The sequence below is a fragment of the Sprattus sprattus genome (assembly GCF_963457725.1).
Source record: "Sprattus sprattus genome assembly, chromosome: 11".
Lineage (NCBI taxonomy): Eukaryota > Metazoa > Chordata > Actinopteri > Clupeiformes > Clupeidae > Sprattus > Sprattus sprattus.
Genome location: NC_137909.1, coordinates 8,265,858 through 8,287,939, shown reverse-complemented (window position 1 = coordinate 8,287,939; position 22,082 = coordinate 8,265,858). Strand labels below are relative to the sequence as shown.

General features: G+C 42.0%; 1 protein-coding gene across 1 annotated transcript in view; it reads right to left on the bottom strand.

The window, feature by feature from the left end:
- LOC308372557 (patatin-like phospholipase domain-containing protein 7) overlaps window positions 1-18,698 on the bottom strand; it is a 43,762-nt gene extending 25,064 nt beyond the window's left edge. The window contains exons 1-18 of the mRNA XM_080847748.1: window positions 18,619-18,698; window positions 17,768-17,866; window positions 17,276-17,363; window positions 16,954-17,036; window positions 16,474-16,562; window positions 15,948-16,088; window positions 15,556-15,715; window positions 14,990-15,070; window positions 14,587-14,715; window positions 13,654-13,734; window positions 10,355-10,496; window positions 10,067-10,147; window positions 9,581-9,663; window positions 9,232-9,384; window positions 7,564-7,641; window positions 7,078-7,283; window positions 3,968-4,099; window positions 3,498-3,621 (exon numbers count right to left, since the gene is read on the bottom strand). Coding sequence (XP_080703874.1) covers window positions 3,498-3,621; window positions 3,968-4,099; window positions 7,078-7,283; window positions 7,564-7,641; window positions 9,232-9,384; window positions 9,581-9,663; window positions 10,067-10,147; window positions 10,355-10,496; window positions 13,654-13,734; window positions 14,587-14,715; window positions 14,990-15,070; window positions 15,556-15,715; window positions 15,948-16,088; window positions 16,474-16,562; window positions 16,954-17,036; window positions 17,276-17,363; window positions 17,768-17,866 — 1,950 coding nt within the window. The 5' untranslated portion in view covers window positions 18,619-18,698. The remainder of the gene's footprint in view (window positions 1-3,497; window positions 3,622-3,967; window positions 4,100-7,077; window positions 7,284-7,563; window positions 7,642-9,231; window positions 9,385-9,580; window positions 9,664-10,066; window positions 10,148-10,354; window positions 10,497-13,653; window positions 13,735-14,586; window positions 14,716-14,989; window positions 15,071-15,555; window positions 15,716-15,947; window positions 16,089-16,473; window positions 16,563-16,953; window positions 17,037-17,275; window positions 17,364-17,767; window positions 17,867-18,618) is intronic.
- Window positions 18,699-22,082: the final 3,384 nt, after the last annotated feature.

Below are 22,082 nucleotides of genomic sequence, written 5' to 3'. Positions count from 1 at the left end.
CATAAGCATGTACGTCGTTTTCGCATTAGCCAGCTAAACTGAGCACTGAAGCACTGCACCGGTCTGCCTCAGTATCCAATCAAAGGACGTTTACGTGTCACGTTCAACGCGAGGAAAGAAATCTTCCGGGCCTTCTAGAAGGCCCAGTGTCGCCAACTCGAAATCTGATTGGTTGTCACAACTGTCTGTTTCAGTTCATTCAACTTAAATTAAATGAAACAGCCAGTTGTGATAACCAATCAGATGTACACGGGCCTTCAATGTGAATTCTGAAGGCCTCAGGGAAGATTTCGCGGAGCGTGGCAACACACGATAGCTGAAATATGATTGGATGAAAGCTCTAACATAAATTAACAACGCTGGAAGTTATGAAATGAAGATAATGGACTATAGAGAATAATTGAATACATATTTATGGAAAGAAAATATTAAAATTAAATTTATTTTATTACATTTATTTTCTGATGATATTTAGGCCAGCAGAGAAGGCCTTGAAGGCCCTGACGGACCACCACTGCATGAAGGCAATCAGTCTGTGGCACTGCTGAGGTGTTATGGACGACCAGGTTGCTCTGATAGTGGCCTTCAGCTCTTCTGCGTTGTTGGGTCTGTTGTCTCGCATCTTCCTTTTCACAATACCCTATAGAATCTATGGGTTTTAGGTCAGGCAAGTTTGCTGGCCAATCAAGCACAGGGATACCCAGGTCCTTAAACCAGGTACTGGTACCTTTGGAAGTGTGTGCAGGTGCCAAGTCCTGATGGAAAATGAAATCTGCATCTCCATAGGATGGTCAGCAGAGGGAAGCTTGAAGTGCTCTAAAACTTATTGGTAGACGGCTGTGCTGACCTTGGACCTGAGAAAACACAATGGACTAACACCAGCAAATGACATGACACCCCAAACCATCGCTCACTGTGGAAACTTTACACTGGACCTCAAGCAACTTGGATCCTGTGCCTCTCCTCTCTTCCTCCAGACTCTGGGACCTTGATTTCCAAATGAAATGCAAAATGTACTTTCATCTGAAAGAGAACTTTGGACCACTGAGCAACAGTGCAGTCCTTTTTGTCCATAGCCCAGGTGAGACGCCTCTCACGTTGTCTCCGGTTCAGGAGTGGCTTGACACAGGAATGCGACAGTTGAAGCCCATGTGCTGGATACGTCTGTGTGTGTAGGCTCTTGAAGCACTGACTCCAGCTGCAGTCCACTCCTTGTGAATCTCCCTGGAATGGGCTTTGTTTCACAATCCTCTCAAAGATGTGGTTATCCCTGTTGCTTGTGCACCTTTTTCTACCACATTTTTTCCTTCCATTCAACTTCCCATTAATGTGCTTGGATACAGCACCCTGTGAACAGCCAGCTTCTTTAGCAATGACCTTTTGTGTCCTACCCTCCTTGTGCAGGGTGTCAATGATCGTCTTCTGGACAACTGTCAAGTCAGCAGTCTTCCCCATGATTGTGTAGCCTACTGAACTAGACTGAGAGACCATTTAAAGGCTCAGGAAGCCTTTGCCGGTGTTTTGAGTTAATTAGATGAATAGAGTGTGACACCATGCGTCTTCAATATTGAACTTTTTCACAATATTCGAATTTTCTGAGATACTGAATTTTGGGTTTTCATTAGCTGTCAGTTATAAAAATCTAAATTAAAAGAAATAAACACTTGAAATAGATCAGTCTGTGTGTAAACAATCTATACAATATATGAGTTTCACTTTTTGAATAGAATTACTAAAATAAATCCACTTTTTGATGATATTCTAATTTATTGAGATGCACCTGTATATCTATGACTCTAGAACAGACCAGGATGTGGCCCCTCAGTCATACCGGTTCATTATGTTTGTATATATAGATATATTTATGTGAAAGAATGTCCTTACAACGCCACTGTTGATCATTTCTGAAAGCTGAAAATCATTAGACAGCATTAACATTAACTGACAGAATACTAGCGGTCATGCCTAACCCTGAGCAATTAAATCAAAAATATCTAGTAATAAAAGATGGGCGTGATACTTTTTTAATTTTTTTGTATTTACTTATGTATTAATTTAGTTGTCTTCCTTTGGGTTCATACGCACACGTTTTCCTTAGTTCTGTTAATACTTCTGTTTGTTGTGTTTTTGTCACTATTTGTATGTGTATGTTTGTCTAGTTTGGTTTAGTTTCCTTGGTTTCTTCTTGTTATGTTTTTTTGTTTGGGTTTTTGCCCCCCTCAGTTGTGTCCTTGTATGGTGACTCTGCAGACAATGCATCCCTCCCATTCTTTATTTTTGACATTTTTTAATTTTGTTATTATTATTATTGTTATTTTAATATATATTTTCTTATAAATATATATATATATATGTGCATGTGTGGCTTTGTCTCTATATGTCTATGTGTATAAACAATTGCCCAACTATCAATAAGGTAAAATAGTGAAAGGATGAAAAAAAAAAAAAAAATTATGATAAAAAAAAAATATATATATATATATATAATATAATAATAATAAGTAGCAGGGCCCCCCAATTGAGGGGGGGTGGTGGGGGGATAATAACAAAAAAAATTTTTTTTAGACCCTGAGCCCATCTCCACATTATAGCTGCCTTACGGTGCTAAATGTTTTATCCTCAATTTTCAGCACAATTTTTTGTTAATCGCAGTACTACTGAGTAACCAACCAGACAGCCAAATAGACAGATGCATAGATAGAGAGATAAACAGATAGATAAACAAGCAAATCGATGCCTGTCACCCCACCACTGTGGAGAAGTGGCTGTCAGAGAGCAGGGGCTGAATCCGAACATTTTACGTAAGGGTCCTCTGTGCAGTTGCTCAGAGGTGAGCTCCAACAGGACAGCAGCTACCGCTAAGAGTTTGCCGGTCCCAAGGTTACGGCCGAGGTCATGGGATCAATAGAGAGATGCCACCATACGGACAGCAGCTTTGGCTAATGGAGCAGGATATGATGAAGCCAGGTTTTCTTAAATAACCACTTAGAGGCTGGCAACAACCTAAGTATTTGTCTTTGCATTAGTGTTTGTGTTCAGAGGGATAGATGCATTTAATATAATAGTTCTTCACACACACACACACACACACACACACACACACACACACACACACACACACACACAGACACACAGACACAGACACACACACAGACACACACAAACACAGTCTGGCTAGCAATCATTTGGCTGTCCTCTGCTTCTCACAACAGGATTTACTTTCTGTTCCTTATCTTAATTTTGCCTCTTTAAGGCCGATATATGCTCAGTTTCAGACGCAACGCGTAAGCACGTAAGCGCAAGCAATTCACAGCCAGAACAATAGGCTTGCGTAACATGGCGCAAGTCTAGAAAAAGGGGCCGACGCACGCAAGATGTGAAAAGACGCGCAAGGGCCTCTTGCGCTTGCGCTTGCGCTTGCACCTCTGACCATAAATCAGGCTTTACATGTGGAGGATTAATCCCAGAGCCCATCAGCAGGGGGCAGCAGAGCTCACCACGCCAATGAGGTCACCGCGGCCGTACTCCCCCGTCAGCTCCTTCTTGCCGTCCTCCTTCAGGATGACGGAGCGCAGACGCCCACTCAACACGATGAATGTGCTGTCAGACTTATCATCCTGTCTGTTAGAGCAAAAGACACAGAAAAAGAGAGAGAAAGAGAGAGAGAGAGAGAGAGATAAAAGGAAAGATGGACACATTAGAAGGAGTAGGTAAATTATGAGGGAGATACGAGTGAACGAATGTCATCATAGGCATGACATGACCTGTGGACCACTGCTGTAACTGGTCATGACATGTCAACGTTTGTTCACTTTCTACAAAGAAACGTTCAGGCAGTTATACATAAATACCTTTAAAAGGGAGACAATAAACAAATAGAAAAGCAGCCTTGCCAGCCTGGATAAGACGGGTATACAGAGAAAGACAGTGTGTGGAGAAAAAGAAAGAGAGAAAGAAAGAGACTGACCTGTAAACGGCTCGTCCCGCCTCCACGGCCATCCAGTCCAGGGCAAAGTCGATCTGCCGCACGAAGGAGGACATCCGGCGCACCACTGTGTGAGCCACATTCAGAACCACAGTGGGCACAGCACGCATGATCCTGAACACACACACACACACACACACACACACACACACGTACACACACACTTAAATAACTAAAGCAAGTTTGGAACTTAAGTTCCTTTCTTCCCTGATGGAGAGATAGTGTTATGGCTTCAAATGAATAAAGATTCAGAAGGGTCATTGTGTCATTGTTACAATCCAGTGTCCTCTCACTATAGTGCTCACTTTTCCTGCTCTGCTTCTGCTTTGCTAATATGTTCTCTAGCCACCATGGACACAGATGAATCACTACAAATGATCTGATGACCTTCACAACCTGCTGTCGCCTGCTTGGTGCAACGTTAGGTGCTGCTCAATCTGCACAACATTCCATATTCTATTAGGGCAGTTAAAAAATACACATACACCTGAATATTGTAATACTATGATTTGTGATATTGTTTTGATTCTCAAAAACACTGAATTTATTTTTGAATTACTAATTGATTCAATGCAAACGCAGATCCCACTGTTCTGATTGCAGATTTTATGCATATGGTTTCTCTTATGATATGACAGTTTTCCTAAAATTAAATAAATAAATAAATACAAATCGTAATACATCATCTTGCAGTATCGCAATATATAGCATTATATTGAATCATAACCCCTGTATCAGTAGGCGTATTGTATGGCCAGATACATGACTATACACATTCTATATTATAAATCAACCTAGTAATGTTTATGGTGAATAACACCCGAAATCTATACACCACCAGCTACAGGCAAATACTGTGTTGATATACCTTTCTGCAGTTATTCCTTCAGCTGAGAGAAAGACTACAATGAAAGCAATATTTAACCAATAAACAAGGCAACACTGGCAACCCCCTGTGTAATCCATATCAACGACATCAATGTGACGTTTAAGTGTAATAGAAACAAATAGTGGCAGCGCTCATAGCGCAGGTTAATGAAACAAGACTCCCCCTGAGATCTAAATCTGGTTAGCCAACCGCCACCACACTACAGAAAGATTTGTTTAGTGTTGAAGGTGTCTTTTTGAGTGTGTGTTCATGTGTGCAGACGTGCCTACACACCACCGTTTGTTTAATGCAGGTCCTGCATGCTTACCCAACTGCAGAACTGGATTTGGGGATGGGATGAAAGCAGCGTTTGGAATTCTAGTGGTGTAATATGTGTGTTTATTTATTTATATCTCCTGTGTGTGTGTGTGTGTGTGTGTATGTGTTTGTGTGTGCGTGTGTGTGTATATATATATATACAGCCGCGGAAAAAATTAAGAGACCACTTCAAAATTATCAGTTTCTCTGGTTTTACTATTTATTGGTATGTGTTAAAGTAAAATGTACATTTTAGTTTTATTCTATAACCTACTGGCAACATTCCTACCAAATTTCAAATAAAAATATTGTCATTTAGATCATTTATTTGCAGAAAAATGACAATTGGTCAAAATAGCAAAAAAGATGCAGTGTCTTCAGATCTCAAATAATGCAAAGAAAACAAGCTCATATTCATTTTTAAACTACACAATACTAATGCTTACACTTAGGAAGAGTTCAGAAATCAATATTTGGTGGAATAACCTTGATTTAAAATCACAACTTTCATGTGTCTTGGCATGCTCTCCACCAGTCTTTCACATTGCCGTTGGGTGACTTTATGCTACTCCTGGCGCAAGAATTCAAGCAGCTCGGCTTCTTGTCATGGCTTGTGACCATCCATCTTCCTCTTGATCACATTTCAGAGGTTTTTTATGGGATTCAGGTCTCGAAATTGGGCTGGCCATGACAGGGTTCCTGATCTGGTGGTACTCCATCCACACCTTTACTGGCCTGGCTGTGTGGCATGGAGCATTGCCCTGCTGGAAAAAACATTTCTCAGAGTTGGGGAACATTGTCAGAGCAAAAGGAAGCAAGTTTTTCTTCCGGGACAACATTGTACTTTGCCTGGCTGAGGTTTGTAAAAGACCATATGGATTGAAAAAAGCGGACTGGAGGGTCTTCTAGTTCGTCTTCTCTGATGAGTCCAATTTTCAGCTTTGCCCAACACATGGTCGTCTGATGGTTAGACGGAGACCTGGAGAGGCCTACAAGCCAGAGAGTCTTGCACCTACTGTGAAATCGGACTCATCAGAGAAGGCGAACTTAGAAGAACCTCCAGTCCGCTTTTTCAATCCTTATGGTCTTTTACAAACCTCAGCCAGGCAAAGTACAATGTTGTCCCGGAAGAAAAACTTGCTTCCTTTTGCTCTGACAATGTTCCCCAACTCTGAGAAGTGTTTTTTCCAGCAGGGCAATGCTCCATGCCACACAGCCAGGCCAGTAAAGGTGTGGATGGAGTACCACCAGATCAGGACCCTGTCATGGCCAGCCCAATTTCGAGACCTGAATTCCATAAAAAACCTCTGAAATGTGATCAAGAGGAAGATGGATGGTCACAAGCCATGAAAAGAAGCCGAGCTGCTTGAATTCTTGCGCCAGGAGTAGCATAAAGTCACCCAACGGCAATGTGAAAGACTGGTGGAGAGCATGCCAAGACACATGAAAGTTGTGATTTTAAATCAAGGTTATTCCACCAAATATTGATTTCTGAACTCTTCCTAAGTGTAAGCATTAGTATTGCGTAGTTTAAAAATGAATATGAGCTTGTTTTCTTTGCATTATTCGAGATCTGAAGACACTGCATCTTTTTTGCTATTTTGACCAATTGTCATTTTTCTGCAAATAAATGATCTAAATGACAATATTTTTATTTGAAATTTGGTAGGAATGTTGCCAGTAGGTTATAGAATAAAACTAAAATGTACATTTTACTTTAACACATACCAATAAATAGTAAAACCAGAGAAACTGATAATTTTGAAGTGGTCTCTTAATTTTTTCCGCGGCTGTATATATATATATATATATATATATATATATATATATATATATATATATATATATATGTGTGTGTGTGTGTGTGTGTGTGTGTGTGTGTGTGTGTCTGTGCGCGCGTACTCACTCGTAGAAGTGGGTTTTGGATATGGAGAGGAAGCTGCAGTCGCGGTGTGCCCTGACGGTGAAGATGAGGGGCTCCCCCGTGAGCACGGCCAGCTGCCCCACCAGCTCGCCCGGGTGGGTGACGAACAGGCACGTGTCCTCCTCGCGGTCAATCATGCGCTGGTACACGTGCAGCACCCCCGAGATGACAAACTGCACACTTACATCCTTAAGGATTACACACACACAAACAAGGACATTTCACAAAAAATGTAAGGTAATGAATTTGAAAAAGATGAATTGGTGATCTAAATTTCAATTTCTTTCCCCAAAAGGATCTACAAAATGTAAAATATTTCATTACAAAAAGACACAATAGTTGCTGTTTGTTTTGATCAGTAATTAATTTCACCTCACTGTTGTGTATATGGGTTGCTCTATGATTAAAGAGGGACGAATATACCACAAGATGATTCTTAAGTTGTCTGTTATTCTTTGGTCACCTCACCTGGTCTCCCTGACGTGCGACGACAGACCCCGCTTTGACCTGATGCAGAGTGACCCTTCCTTCTAGCAGACTTGGCTCCTGAAACACAAAACAGACACACACACACACACACACACACACACACACACACACAAAACACACACAAAGGATGAGTTTCCCCATGTGAACTGTGGCACTGTGATTCCTGCATTCAACGACTTAAATGTGTATTATTTGTATTTGGGAAGCATCTGAGAAAGTGTTTCAAGGTACACAATATGGGATCTGACCACTAGAGTGCGCTGTCTAGCAAGAGTGTAAAAGCATTTTAAAGCAAGGAATGTGAAGAATGTGAAAGACTTCCTTGTTTGGAGAGTTTTGTTGGCTTGGCTCCCTCACCAAACATAATTCACATAGCTTTTGTAACACACCTAAAATGACATTGATAGGATCACTTTTTCTATCATATGTCGTATTCCTCAAGAACAAATCCAACTTGTTTTTGATGATGAAATATGATTAAATAAGGGAAACAAATACATGACTTGTTTGTGACAAAGGGAGCTCCTGTCCACTCCTTTAAGACTGAACTGACAATCAGAAATACTGCATGTTACATGTGTTCTTCCACTAGTGGCAACCACCTGCCTGACTGATATGGATCAGTACAGTTTAGTTTGTCCCCTGGAATGTCTGAACATGCTTCCTGAATTTCACCTACATTTATTCTTCATATTGGAAGGGCTAGCCAGGAGACTAGAATACACAGAAAACAAGGCAAATCTAGACATTCAGAAGAACCTGATCAATGAGCCTAGGGGGTTGTATGTAGAGCAAAGGAAGAACAAAAGAGAAGAGTTAACCAACTCAGACGAAAACTAAAACTAGCAGTGAAAGAATCATTTCGATTAGGGAAATCAAACTTTTAAAAGTTTTCAAAAACACGACAACTAAATCAAAAATACGATGACCAATGCCACACACACTCAAACGAAATAGAATTGCAGGTAAAATCAGATCAGTTTTCGTTATCCCCCTTGATTTGCTTGGTGGTTGCTATAGCATTCTATCCTGTTCTGTTTGACTTGTTGAGAGACACTGGCGTAGTAAAAAAGGACCTGGAATAAATAAATTAAATCATATTTCATGTCACACATTTTTTCATCCTACCTATTTCCGCTTCTATAAATCAAGACTTTCTTCATAATGGCTGAAAAACTGAAACTAACACTAAAACTAGTCAATTCCTCAGAATAAAAATAAACGTAAACTACTTTTGCCATCTTAAAACTATCTAAATCTGAACTGAACTAGAAAAACCAAAACTGAAAGACAAAATAAAATCTAATGAATCTCAAAACTCTAACTCTGGAGAGGAGTTGGCCAATGAAGGAGGACAGAAGTGGGGGTGTGGGGGGAAGGAAGGACAGAAGTGGGTGAGTAGGCTGAAGGAGGAGAGGAGTAGGGGAGTGGGGGGAAGGAGGAGAGGAGTGGGGGAGTGAGGTGGAGAAAGGACAGAAGAGGGGGAGTGGGGTGGAGGAGGAGAGGAGTGAGGTGGAGGAGGAGAAGTGAGGGAGTGAGGTGGAGGAGGAGAGAAGTGGGGGAGTGAGGTGGAGGAGGAGAGAAGTGAGGGAGTGAGGTAGAGGAGGAGAGGAAACTGAGCTGTGGGACGGGGCCTGTGAGGCTCACCTGCAGCTGGATGATGCCCAGCAGGTCTTTCTTGGCCGCCTGGAAGATAGCGCCCACCTTGCTGGGGTGGACGTCTGAGCACCCGCTGCTGTCTGTGTAGTGGAACACGGCTGACGGGGTGTGTTGCATGGTCACGCTCTTCTTCAGGATGGACTGAGGGACAGAGAACGAGGACAGGAAGACAGAGGAAGACTTTTCAAAGTTCAATATACAATTATACTATAAAATACAATACATACATACAAGACAAAACCAAATCAGTCTAATGTCTTGAAACTAAAAACAACTGGACAAAAAATAAACATATAACAAAAACAACAACAAAAAGCAGTAGATGGCATAAGGTTACCTTATGAATAATTGGGCTTGATGGGGCCTCCTCCATGTTCACACGAGCTCGTTCGTAGGCCATGTTCAAGTCATTCCCTTGCACTATGGGGGGAGAGAGAGACAGATGGAGACAAAACAGCTGTTCTGTTTGAGCTGAATGCACCGCATTCAATCAATTAATTTACATGGACGTGCATAACGTGTGTGCAAGGCTTATTTGCTAATAGTAGAATTAGCAGTAGGAATGCACAGAGAAAGACAGAAAGCTCTTTGGAAATGTGAGCATGACAGGCTAGTATGTAAGGGTCCCCACCCAACAACACTGCAGTGCTCAGAGAAAGCCTTCATTCCCAGACAGTGGCAGCTGAACTGGGCCGGCCTGCACGGCCACAACAAGTGTCACAGGGGCATTACTCACACTTATCGCAATGTGCATCTTTGTGCCTGTGGCCTTACCTGTAAGTCAGCCAGTCTTAAGTGTGTTTGTGTGCTTCGTGCAGCATACCTGTGCCTTCTGTGGATAGTGAGCGGCCCTTCCGAAGACTGTTGCTCGAGTTATCTCCCACTCCTCCAGCTTTACCTGAATCTGAACAAGGAATCCACACCCAAAAGCAAATGTATACACAAAAGTAAACGTACATACATTAACGCTTCACGGCCATGAAGTTTACATAACCTTCATACGAGTTTGATTGAATGAAGTTTGAAAATGCATAAATGTAATGATAATTATCATAATGAATGGCTTGTGCGTGTGTGTGTTTGTGTGCATGCATGTGTGTGTACTTCTGACCTGTGTCTGATGGCGACTCTGACAACCCTGCCACACTTTCGTCATCCTGAGAGGGCTGGAAATGTGGTCGGCGTGGCAACCTGGCAGGACTGCTCTCTCCAAGGACACTGGCCACTGCCGTCAGGGGGACCGCCTGTCTCTCCTATAAAGCCACAAGCAAAGACCTTTTCAGTCTTTCAGTCCCATAGAGGTTTACAAAGCCAAAGTCGGACAATCACATTTTAAAAACGGGGTCTCTTACACTTATGGGCTATCCATGCATTTTCTATCCACTTAAGAAGACAATGCGACTATATACACTACCGTTCAAAAGTTTGGGGTCACTTAGAAATGTCCTTATTTTTCAAAGAAAAGCACTGTTTTTCAAAGAAGATGACATTAAATTACTCAGAAATACACTCTATACATTGTTAATGTGGTAAATGACTAATCTAGGTGAAAATACCTGGTTTTTAATGAAATATCTACATAGGTGTATAGAGGCCCATTTCCAGCAACTATCACTCCAGTGTTATCGCCTTAGAAGACTCATGGATGACTACAAAACCCTTGAAAACCCTTGTGCAATTATGTTAGCACAGCTGGAAACTGTTTTGCTGGTGAGAGAAGCTATAAAACTGGCCTTCATTTGAGTTAGTTGAGTATCTGGAGAATCACATTTGTGGGTTCGGTTATACTCTCAAAATGGCTCAAAAAAGATAACTTTCATGTGAAACTCGCCAGTCTATTCTTGTTCTTAGACATTAAGGCTATTCCATGCGAGAAATTGCGAAGAAACTGAACTTTTCCTACAACGGTGTGTACTACTCCGTACTAAAGCAGAAACGGGCTCTAACCAGAGTAGAAAGAGAAGTGGGATGCCCGGTGCACAACTCAGCAAGAAGACAAGTATATTAGAGTGTATAGTTTAAGAAATAGACGCCTCACAGGTCCTCAACTGGCAGCTTTTTAAATGCTACCCGCAAAACGCCAGTGTCACCTTCTACAGTGAAGAGGCGACTCTGGGATGCTGGCCTTAAAGGCAGAGTGGCAAAGAAAAAGCTATAAATGAGACTGGCCAATAAAAAGAAAAGATTGATATGGGCAAAAGAACACAGACATTGGACAGAGGAAGATTGGAAAATAGTGTTCTGGACGAATTTAAAGTTTGAGTTGTTTGGATCATACAGAAGAACATTTGTGAAACGCAGAACAGGTGAAAAGATGCTGGAAGAGTGCCTGAAGCCATCTGTCAAGCATGGTGGAGGTAATGTGATGGTCTGGTGCTGCTTTGGTGCTGGTAAAGTAAGAGATTTGTACAAGTAAAAGGGATTTTAAATTTTAGGGAAGGCTATCACTCCATTTGGCAACGCCATGCCATACCCTGTGTAGAGCGCTTGATTGGAGCCAATTTCCTCCTACAACAGGACAATGACCCAAAGCGCATCTCCAAATTATGCAAGAACTATATAGGGAAGAATCAGGCAGCTCGTATGCTGCCTGTAATGGGGTGGCCAGTGCAGTCACCAGATCTCAACCCCATTGAGCTGTTGTGGGAGCAGCTTGGCCGTATGGTACGCAAGAAGTGCCCATCAAGCCAATCCAACTTGTGGGAGGTGCTTCAGGAAGCGTGGGGTGAAATTTCTACAGATTACCTCAACAAATGAATAGCTAGAATGCCAAAGGTCTCCAATGCTGTAATTACTGCAAATTGACCCTTTTTTGACGAAAGCAAAGTTTGAAGAACAAAATTAATATTTCAAATAAAAATCATTATTTCCAACCTTGTCAATGTCTTGACTATATTTTCTATTAATTTTGCAACTCATTTGATAAATACAAGTGTGAGTTTTCATGGAAAACATGAAATTGTCTGGGTGACCCCAAACTTTTGAACAGTAGTGAAAAATAGAGGTTGTATAAGTCCACTAACTTCTCACTAAATGCAGTCGGTTCACTACAGAAGCTAGTTCAGTCAACCTTACTGTTTTACGCGTTAAATGTGGCTGTAAATGGACTGCATTTATATGGCGCTTAACTACTCAATAGAGCACTCAAAACTAAAATAAATGCCTCAGACCGTACCCATTCACAGACCGACGGTGGAGCCTAATACCTAAAGTGCCAACCTGCACATTGCAGTTGGGGGTTCAGTGTCTTGCTCAAGGACACTTCGATAGTTGGTGAGGAGGAGTGGGGATCAAACTGCAACCCATCTTATTGCTGAACGATTCCTCTACCTCCTGAACCACTATTGGTTGTGAATGTATGTTTGCTATGGAGTCTAACTTACTGCATAGCTGTGTATGTGTATGTGAACGACAGCATGCTGCTTTAGATCTGATGGCATTTCAGGCCTGTGGGCCTTGCAGTCCTCTAAACTATTCTGTAAGCATCATAAACAATGCTGATGGAGAGAAAACACAGAAACCCCACCCACCCCTACCCCCAAAACCCAGACACACACACTCTTCCTGTCCTTCGTTTCACTTACCTTGAAGTGATTATGATGCAGCGCTTAATGTTGCATGAAATCAGTTTGTGTTTATATGTGGGAGAGCGGAGCACAGTGAAAGAAAGGGAAAGGGAGAGGGGGGGACAATGGAAGAGGGAAACAGAGAGAAAACTGTGAGGGGGAGAAAAAAAGACAGACTTGTGTGTGTACAGACATGTATCTGTGTGTACACCTGTGTGTGTGTGTGTCTGGTTTGTGTATGCTGTGTGACTATCTATCTATGTAACAAACATGTATTAAGAGCAGCTTGGAATATATCCAGAATATATCCATATATTTGTGAGCAGGAAAAGTATAATGACACAGAAAGATCACAGAAGTGTGCTTGGGTGTATCGGCAAAGTCCTTATAGGCAAAGTCCTTATAAGAATATCTGGCTTGGCAGCCATCTTGGTACCATGTAGCTATTTTGGGCTAACAAGATCAGTGCCCTAATGAATGGGGCGCTATGTATAACTCCACATAGGATGGTCAAAATTACATTAAAAGGACATCACACTGTATTTAAATCTGACCGCTCACATACAGCTTAAAAAAAAGAATCTCACTAAGCATGCACCAAATTGGGGCGTGGCTATTGCTGCGGAAACGGTGGAAATAAACAGAACGTTCAAATGAGACGAAACGTCAGTTCTGCCATTTGCAACAATGTGATTGGCTCTTTATAATACAGAGCAGGACTTCAAGTTGCAAATCCAATTACACATGTTTGGTGTTACGGATTCCCCCCATTCATTTCCCTGACAGTTAATAATTTCATCCCTTAAAACGTCTCTGGTATTGGTGTGTATGTGGTGTAACTCACTGGATTGAAGAGCTCAGTGGTTAGGCCCAGGTAGTTGTGCAGTGCCAGGAAGGTGACCCTCTGCAGTCGAACCATGATGATCTACACACAGGAACACACACACGCACGCACACAGGAACGCACAGACACACAGACACAGACACAGACACAGACACAGACACACACACACACACACACACACACACACACACACACACACACACACACACACACACACACACACACACACACACACACAGTGAAATCCTCCCAGACATTCTTGTGCATGCCTACTGTGGCTGCCAGCTAAATCTCACAGTGGATTAACACAGACTTTCAAACTCAGTTGATTTCGCCTCTTTAACAACCACTCCCAAAGACATTCAGACCTCTTTAGAGACTTGGAAAGACTCATGTCAGTTAGTGGGAAACACAAGACAACATCTCAATTGTGTTTGTATTGTATTACATTTACATTACACATAAATGTAATAAGAGTAAAGAACACCGTCTGGTTGAATATCTGGAACACGGCCAGGGCATTGTGCTTGTATATCAGGCCTGTGAGTACGTTGTGGAACCCACTCCAAGACCTCAATGCTGTGGTCTCAGGGTAGAGGTAACACTGAAGTATAATGCTCCAAAAGACACAATAGTACATTTTGAATGTTGCTTTGGCTGCCCAGGCACAATTTGATTAACAATTACACAAACTGGCAGTGACAGCATCTCAGTTCATTAAAGCGTCTTAGATGTTTGTATGTGTGTATATGAGTGTGTTTGCATGTGTGTGTGTGTGTGTGTGTGTCTGTATGAGTGTGTGTGTGTGTATGCGTCTGTATGAGTGAGTTTGCATGCGTGTGTGTGTATGTGTCTGTATGAGTGTGTTTGCGTGCATGTGTGTGTGTTTGTCTGTATGAGTGTGTTTGTGTGCGTGTGTGTGTGTATACATACCTGTATGACCCGCACAAGGGTGTCGGGGTACTTCTTGAAGACAGACTGGAAGGCGGAGGCTGGCAGACGCAGGATAGTGGAGCGAGAAGCGGCACGGGCTGACACTGTCTTATACGGAGCTGGGTAACCCTGATTTAATTACATGAAAATGACAAATAAAACCATGGTTACACTCAAATGGAAAATGAGACAGAGGAAAGGAGGTCAAACCAACCAGAAAACAAAAGACAAGAGTGAGGGAATAGTTTTAGACACACAAAACTATTAGAAACAATTCTTGTCATGCCTACACAGAACATTTTAATTTAAATATCCAAAGAAAGAGTGAGGCTATGTGAATAGTTTGAAATGAGAAAAAGACTGATAGACAGAGGCTTCTAGAATAATAAAGAGAACGACTCACAGTGATGATGTCAAGAATGCTGAGCAAACTGTGCACACTGTCTCCTGGATGGACATCCTTTACCACTGCCTCAGTGCCATCCTTTAATCACACAAACACACACACACAGCATTTCTTATCAACTCACGAAAACAAACAGTTTGCGGATACTTTGTCTTTACACCCATGGGTACATCCTAACTCAAATGCCAATAGCCAGCTGAAGAAAATGGACGAGGCACCCGACAACATGTAACAAAATTATCAGCACGATCACATTCAGTCAGTTCTCTCCCCTCTTAAGACAGTCAGAGAGTTTAAAGGCTAGAGGCTTTGTATTTCTAATTGTTCTAGTCTTCAGACCTGTGCAGCGAGCCTGACGCTCAGAAGACGACTTGTCTACATCCCAATACGTAGGAAATACAACTACAATGTCGTCCATACCGTGTCCATACTTTGTCATATAAAATACAAGGCAAAAAGTCAATTTAATTTCAGTTGAGAGTATATTTTCTGTGCGCGCTGCTGTTAACATGTGCATGTGCCATGTGTCTGGGTTTCTCTACAGCCAATGTTTGTGTTCTCACATTCTCATGGATGCACAGCTCCAGGCGTCCGTCCTGCACCACGTAGATGCTGTCGTCGTCGTCACCTGGGCGGAAAAGCCCTTCCCCCTCCTGCAGCTCAACAAACACCATGTGTCTGCACAGCTCCAGGAACAACGGCTTCTCAAAGTGACCCAGGACTCTATAGCGCACACATACAGACATATATGTCAAAGAAGCCCCATACATCACACAGATAAGGTCTGTGTGAAGACCATAACCATCAAAACAAAGGAGAAGGATCTTTTTGTGCATGTGTGTGTGTGTGTGTGTGTGTGTAAATCTGTCTCTAAATGTGTGCATCAAGGAGGCTCAAAAGTTGTGGGAGAGTCAGTAAGTGGGTGATTGAGACGTGTGCATGCGTGTGCTCTGACCTGACGTTCTTGAGCATGTACAGCACCTCCGAGGGCAGATTGGAGTTCTGCACGTCAAACTCTGTGAGGTCGGCCTCCAGCAGAGAAGGAGGGGGCTCCTTCGGCTGCAGGGTGGGGGGATCCTTCTTGATGCGCAGGATCCTGAAGCACAAACACACAAGTAAACGAATCATGAATATAACACACAAGATTTTGACTGCTCCCTTCATGTCAAACACACCAATCCTCTTTAAAAACAGACTGGCATCGTAAGAAACAGGCTTGCTTTATTAAAAGGGACAGAATCTCTCACTCTGGGATTATCACTGAAATTTAAACATGGGGTGCTCACAGCATAAGCATAAGGCAGCACATATGGTCAGATAGGTTTGAGCACAAAACTCATTACATCATGCTGAACACTACACCTTTCTTTTTGTTTTGAGTTCTTTTTTTTAATTCCTGTGCAAAAAGTTACTTAAGGTTCAGGTTAGAGATTAAGGCAGAGAGGGAGGGGGTGACTGGGTAGGGTGGTTGGGCTGGATACCTGCGGGCAATGCTTAGAACTTTGGGCCTTTTGCGTGGACGCTGCTTAGACATGGAGGTTGACCCTGGGGTTGAGGACAGAGTCTGAACCTGCAAGAGGATAATAAGGATCAATACAGATTGACGAGAGAAAGGCCTGACAGGAACTGGGCACTGACTGGACAGGAAAAAACAGTGACAGACTAGAATATGAAGATAAGTAACTGAATTGCAGGAAACAACATAAAAAGGTTGAGCTACAAAGGATGTGGTAGTACAATTACAGGTTCGGGGGTAGGAAAGGGGGGGAGGGGGTCATTTACTTCAAAGCAGCCAGCTCCCATCACTACGGGAGGCTGGATAAGGACACAGGACTGCATTTCTTGGTATGCTGAAATTGGTTAACGTCTAAACTCCAGGAATTCAACAGTCACTACATATCTGAAGTCCAAATCAAGGAGTGCTGAGGAATTATTTAGTGGGGGTGATGCTTGAGACTTACTTTCCTCATGATCTTCCTTCCGTAAAACATCACCTTATCTCTTTTTCTGAAACGGTATCGAGGGGCTCCGGGTGACTGCCCACCTATTTCAACACACCAACAAGAACATGAATAGGGGAGGCAGCAATAAAACCGCATTGAATCATGGTATGATCCTACTTAATACTCCAGATGAATCCACATCATGTTGTCCACAAGTATTTGTTTGGCTCAATTGAACACTTCAAAGTCAGTATGCTTTTAAAAAACATGTAGAATATCTTCTATGTATTTTTTGTCAGATGTTACAATTTAATTTGGGGCTGTGCAGTAAGACACTGACTCGCCAGTTTGTATCTCCGGTAGAGGAAGAGCACAGCGATGCCAATCAGTGAAACTGCCACCACTGCACCAATGAGCACACCGGTCAGCTGTAAAGACACAGACACAGACACACTCCATACCATCAGTAAATGAGACCCTCAGTCTAGTACAGACTGGGTGTGATTGTAATTGATAATAGACTTTATTTGGAGTGCCTAAAACTGACAAGTGAAGAATGGGTGAGATTTGGGTTTGATTTTGAGGTTTGGAACGGGTTTGGTTTTGGTGGAGATATGAGAAGAAAATACAAATTTAAATAAATAAAATCACTGCTTACCATCAAAACATTATCCAAATCTTATAATGATATAAAAAGTGATGACTGGTGTAAACACATGTATAATACATATAGGCTACAGTGAGAAATGTAAACATTTACAATAATTATAGTTTCATATTTTAGGCTACACACAGTCAAAAAAATTGTGCCCAGAGCAACAGGAGCCAGTACCATTGTGGTCTGCATCCGTTCCTCCACAAACTTTTGCAACCGGGCTTTGAAGTCCTTCACGGGAGAACCCGCCAAATCAAAATCCATTTCTGTAAACATCTTAGAAGTGTGAAAGAACGAATAAGTTATTAATGGCATTGTGGCAGTCATATCGCACGGAACCAGTGAAAAAACGACAAAGAAACTATATTTTTCCGATGAGTCTAGGAATGTTGCATTCCCTCGCAAGTCGCAACAGTTTCTTGTTCCCTCGGAAAGGGAATACAACCCATTTCAAGGGAGTAATAATGAGAGTAAAACGAGTGAAAAGGTTCACATTTAACGTTAAATTACATGACAGTTAGATTAACAACGTTACAGTAAGGCAGCTGTTTGATAAGTAAGAAACCTTCTCACAGTAATTTAGATAAAATAATATATAAGAATTGACCACAGAACACTGCATTATAATAACAATCTTCAAGGTAACGTTAGGTACGGATGTATGATTGGTGGCTAGCTAGCGATTGTTAGCTGGCATATTGCAGTTATTCACCCCCTGGTAACTTCACTTATAAAGACAACACATTGTTTGAGAATCACATCAGTAGTGCGTTACATGTTGATACACATGCGGATACATATTTGCTTTTTCAGACCTAGATCATCCCCATCGCATCTTGGTTTATTACCCTTAAAACTTAGTTAGCGTTAAAAGCTAACAGGCGCTCAACTTTTAGCGGTACACCCTCTGAGCTAATCAGCTAGCCTGGCGTGATAACACTCAAGTCACATTGACAGTTTTCATGCTTCCTTTAATCAGTGACGTCACATGTTGTCCACTTTCAGCTATATCTAGTGCAGAGCCTTACCTTACAAACCCTTATTTAAGGGTTCTTTCTACGGCTTCAGACCATGAAGAACTTTATGTGGCTACTTCCCACACTCCCACTGTGCAATCTTTGTTGATGTACAGTATGTAGAAGGTAGCAGTTATCACGTTGCATGCCTATTGGTTGTTGACGGTGCCGCGTTATCCTATCAGAGTCAAGCTTGTTGGTATCCCTCGTTACGATAGAAGCTTTTGCTGCGGGCTAGTGTAGGATACACAGAATAATACTGTAGAACAGTTCATCAACAGTTCATTGATCATGGTGAGTTAACAAAGCAAAGGTGAGAGTGTCGTCAAGTGGTTACAGACTCTCTGTGAGAAATATTTATGCTGCATCGGAAAAATAGATATGGTTACAGCAAAAACTGCAGCCTACTGAAATTGACATCAAGGGGTTGGAGAAGTTAAAAAAGCGAAGGGTTTGGATTTTTTTAGGCTATCAGACTTAAGACTAGCTTCTCTGAAGTAGGTAAGCAAAGGCTTTTGACTTTGACTGTAATAGTTGGCTTGTTCTGCACTAGAATTACCTCTGTTGCGCCGTAGACAAGCACAGTCCCGCACCGGATTCGAACTCGCAACCTGCACAACCTGCATGGGAGGCGGTCGTGACAGCGTTCTAAATTCCATAAATATTGTCACAACGTTATCTAAATCTTATAATGATATGAGGTATAGCTATGATGAGTGATGACTTGTGTTTCAACATTTACAATTATTATAATTTTTGTATTTAAGGCTACACACCGTACCTCTGCAAACGTTTCGAGCCGGGCACGAAAGTCCTTCACAGGAAAAACCCGTACATTCTGAATCCATTTCTAAAACATTGAGCGTGAAAGAACAAAGTTAATCATGGTATTGTGGTAGTCAGTAGTGCAGTGAAAGCAGAGACGCAGACTCAGCGACTACATCCAATGCACCTTATTATTATTTGCGGGATTTTTAGACACATGCATGATTCCGACAGTAAAAATCTTACCTTTCTGTGCAAATTGTGTCCTCCTACTTTCCACCTCAAAACTATGAAATTAACTATGAACTAGTTCAGAATTTAAATGGTGAACTATGAACATGAACTATTCATGTTTACTTGAACTGAACTTTGAACTAGTTCATGAGAGGTCTGAACTTGCACAACACTGGCAGTCATACAGCATGAAACCAGTGAGAAAACGACATAGAAGCAATTTCCTGAAGCGAGCTATTTTGCATTCCCTGATTCCCTCGTAAGTCGCAATATTATCGTTAACAAATTTCAAGAGTAATAATGAGAGTAAAACCAGTGTAAAGGTGTAAATGCTTGCTAATTTGTTAACATTTACCTTACATGACACAGCTAGCTTAACTACGTTACAGTAAGGCAATTGTTTGCTAAGTAATACAACTTCACAAAGCAATTTAGCTGAATTAAGTTATAAGAACTGACCACAAAACACTGCATTACAATAACCATCTTCAAGGTATGTCGTATGTGTGGTAGATAGCTGGTTAGATTGCAATTATTCACCCCTGGTCACATCACTTACAACACATGTCTGATAATAAAATTAGTAGCCTACTACTGCATTACATTTTGTCGTTTGTATCATCGCGGAAATGTTTGTGATTTTCTTACCTAGACCATCCTAGTCGCCTCGTTTTAATACACTTCACACATCAGACGCGTAACTTCTAGTACACCTTCTGAGGTTATCGGCTGGCGTGATAACTCATGCCAAGTCATACACTGTTTTCATGCTTCTTTTAATCAATGACATAAAAGGTCACTTTTTTCCCCACTTTCAGCTACAGCTTGTGCTTTCCACGGCTCCAGAACACGAAGACCGTCACGTAGCTCCTTCCCACCCTCCCTCTGTGCAATCTCTGTTGATGTACAGCATGTAGCGAATATCACGTTGCATGGCTATTGATAGTGCCCCTTGGTTTCCCTCAAAAGCACAGAGGGATGTCACTGGGGCAATTTACATCTGGATAATAATAATAATAATAGGCCTAATTTCTAAGGAATACCAGTGGGCAAAATAATGAGCTGCATGGTGCCGGTCCTGAAGCCGGTGGGCTTACTACAGGCCTGGAGGAGCCTTGGGGGCATCTGGGGCCTGGCCCATGAGCAGTGAGTATGGGGTCTACCTGATGTGAGTAGCACCGGTGGATCCAGTGCACTGCACTCCAGCTCATACAGCCGCGGAAAAAATTAAGAGACCACTTCAAAATTATCAGTTTATCTGGTTTTACTATTTATTGGTATGTGTTAAAGTAAAATGTACATTTTTGTTTTATTCTATAACCTACTGGCAACATTCCTACCAAATTTCAAATAAAAATATTGTCATTTAGATCATTTATTTGCAGAAAAATGACAATTGGTCAAAATAGCAAAAAAGATGCAGTGTCTTCAGATCTCGAATAATGCAAAGAAAACAAGCTCATATTCATTTTTAAACTACACAATACTAATGCTTTAACTTAGGAAGAGTTCAGAAATCAATATTTGGTGGAATAACCTTGATTTAAAATCACAACTTTCATGTGTCTTGGCATGCTCTCCACCAGTCTTTCACATTGCCGTTGAGTGACTTTATGCTACTCCTGGCGCAAGAATTCAAGCAGCTCGGCTTCTTTTCGTGGCTTGTGACCATCCATCTTCCTCTTGATCACATTTCAGAGGTTTTTTATGGGATTCAGGTCTCGAAATTGGGCTGGCCATGACAGGGTCCTGATCTGGTGGTACTCCATCCACACGTTTACTGGCCTGGCTGTGTGGCATGGAGCATTGCCCTGCTGGAAAAAACACTTCTCAGAGTTGGGGAACATTGTCAGAGCAAAAGGAAGCAAGTTTTTCTTCCGGGACAACGTTGTACTTTGCCTGGCTGAGGTTTGTAAAAGACCATAAGGATTGAAGCAAAGCGGACTGGAGGTCCCTAAGTTCGTCTTCTCTGATGAGTCCAATTTTCAGCTTTGCCCAACACATGGTCGTCTGATGGTTAGACTGAGACCTGGAGAGGCCTACAAGCCACAGAGTCTTGCACCTACTGTGAGATTGGACTCATCAGAGAAGACGAACTTAGGGACCTCCAGTCAGCTTTGGTTCAATCATTATGGTCTTTTACAAACCTCAGCCAGGCAAAGTACAACGGTGTCCCGGAAGAAAAACTTGCTTCCTTTTGCTCTGACAATGTTCCCCAACTCTGAGAAGTGTTTTTTCCAGCAGGGCAATGCTCCATGCCACACAGCCAGGCCAGTAAAGGTGTGGATGGAGTACCACCAGATCAGGACCCTGTCATTGCCAGCCCAATTTTGAGACCTGAATCCCATAAAAAAAACTCTGAAATGTGATCAAGAGGAAGATGGATGGTCACAAGCCATGAAAAGAAGCCGAGCTGCTTGAATTCTTGCGCCAGGAGTAGCATAAAGTCACCCGACGGCAATGTGAAAGACTGGTGG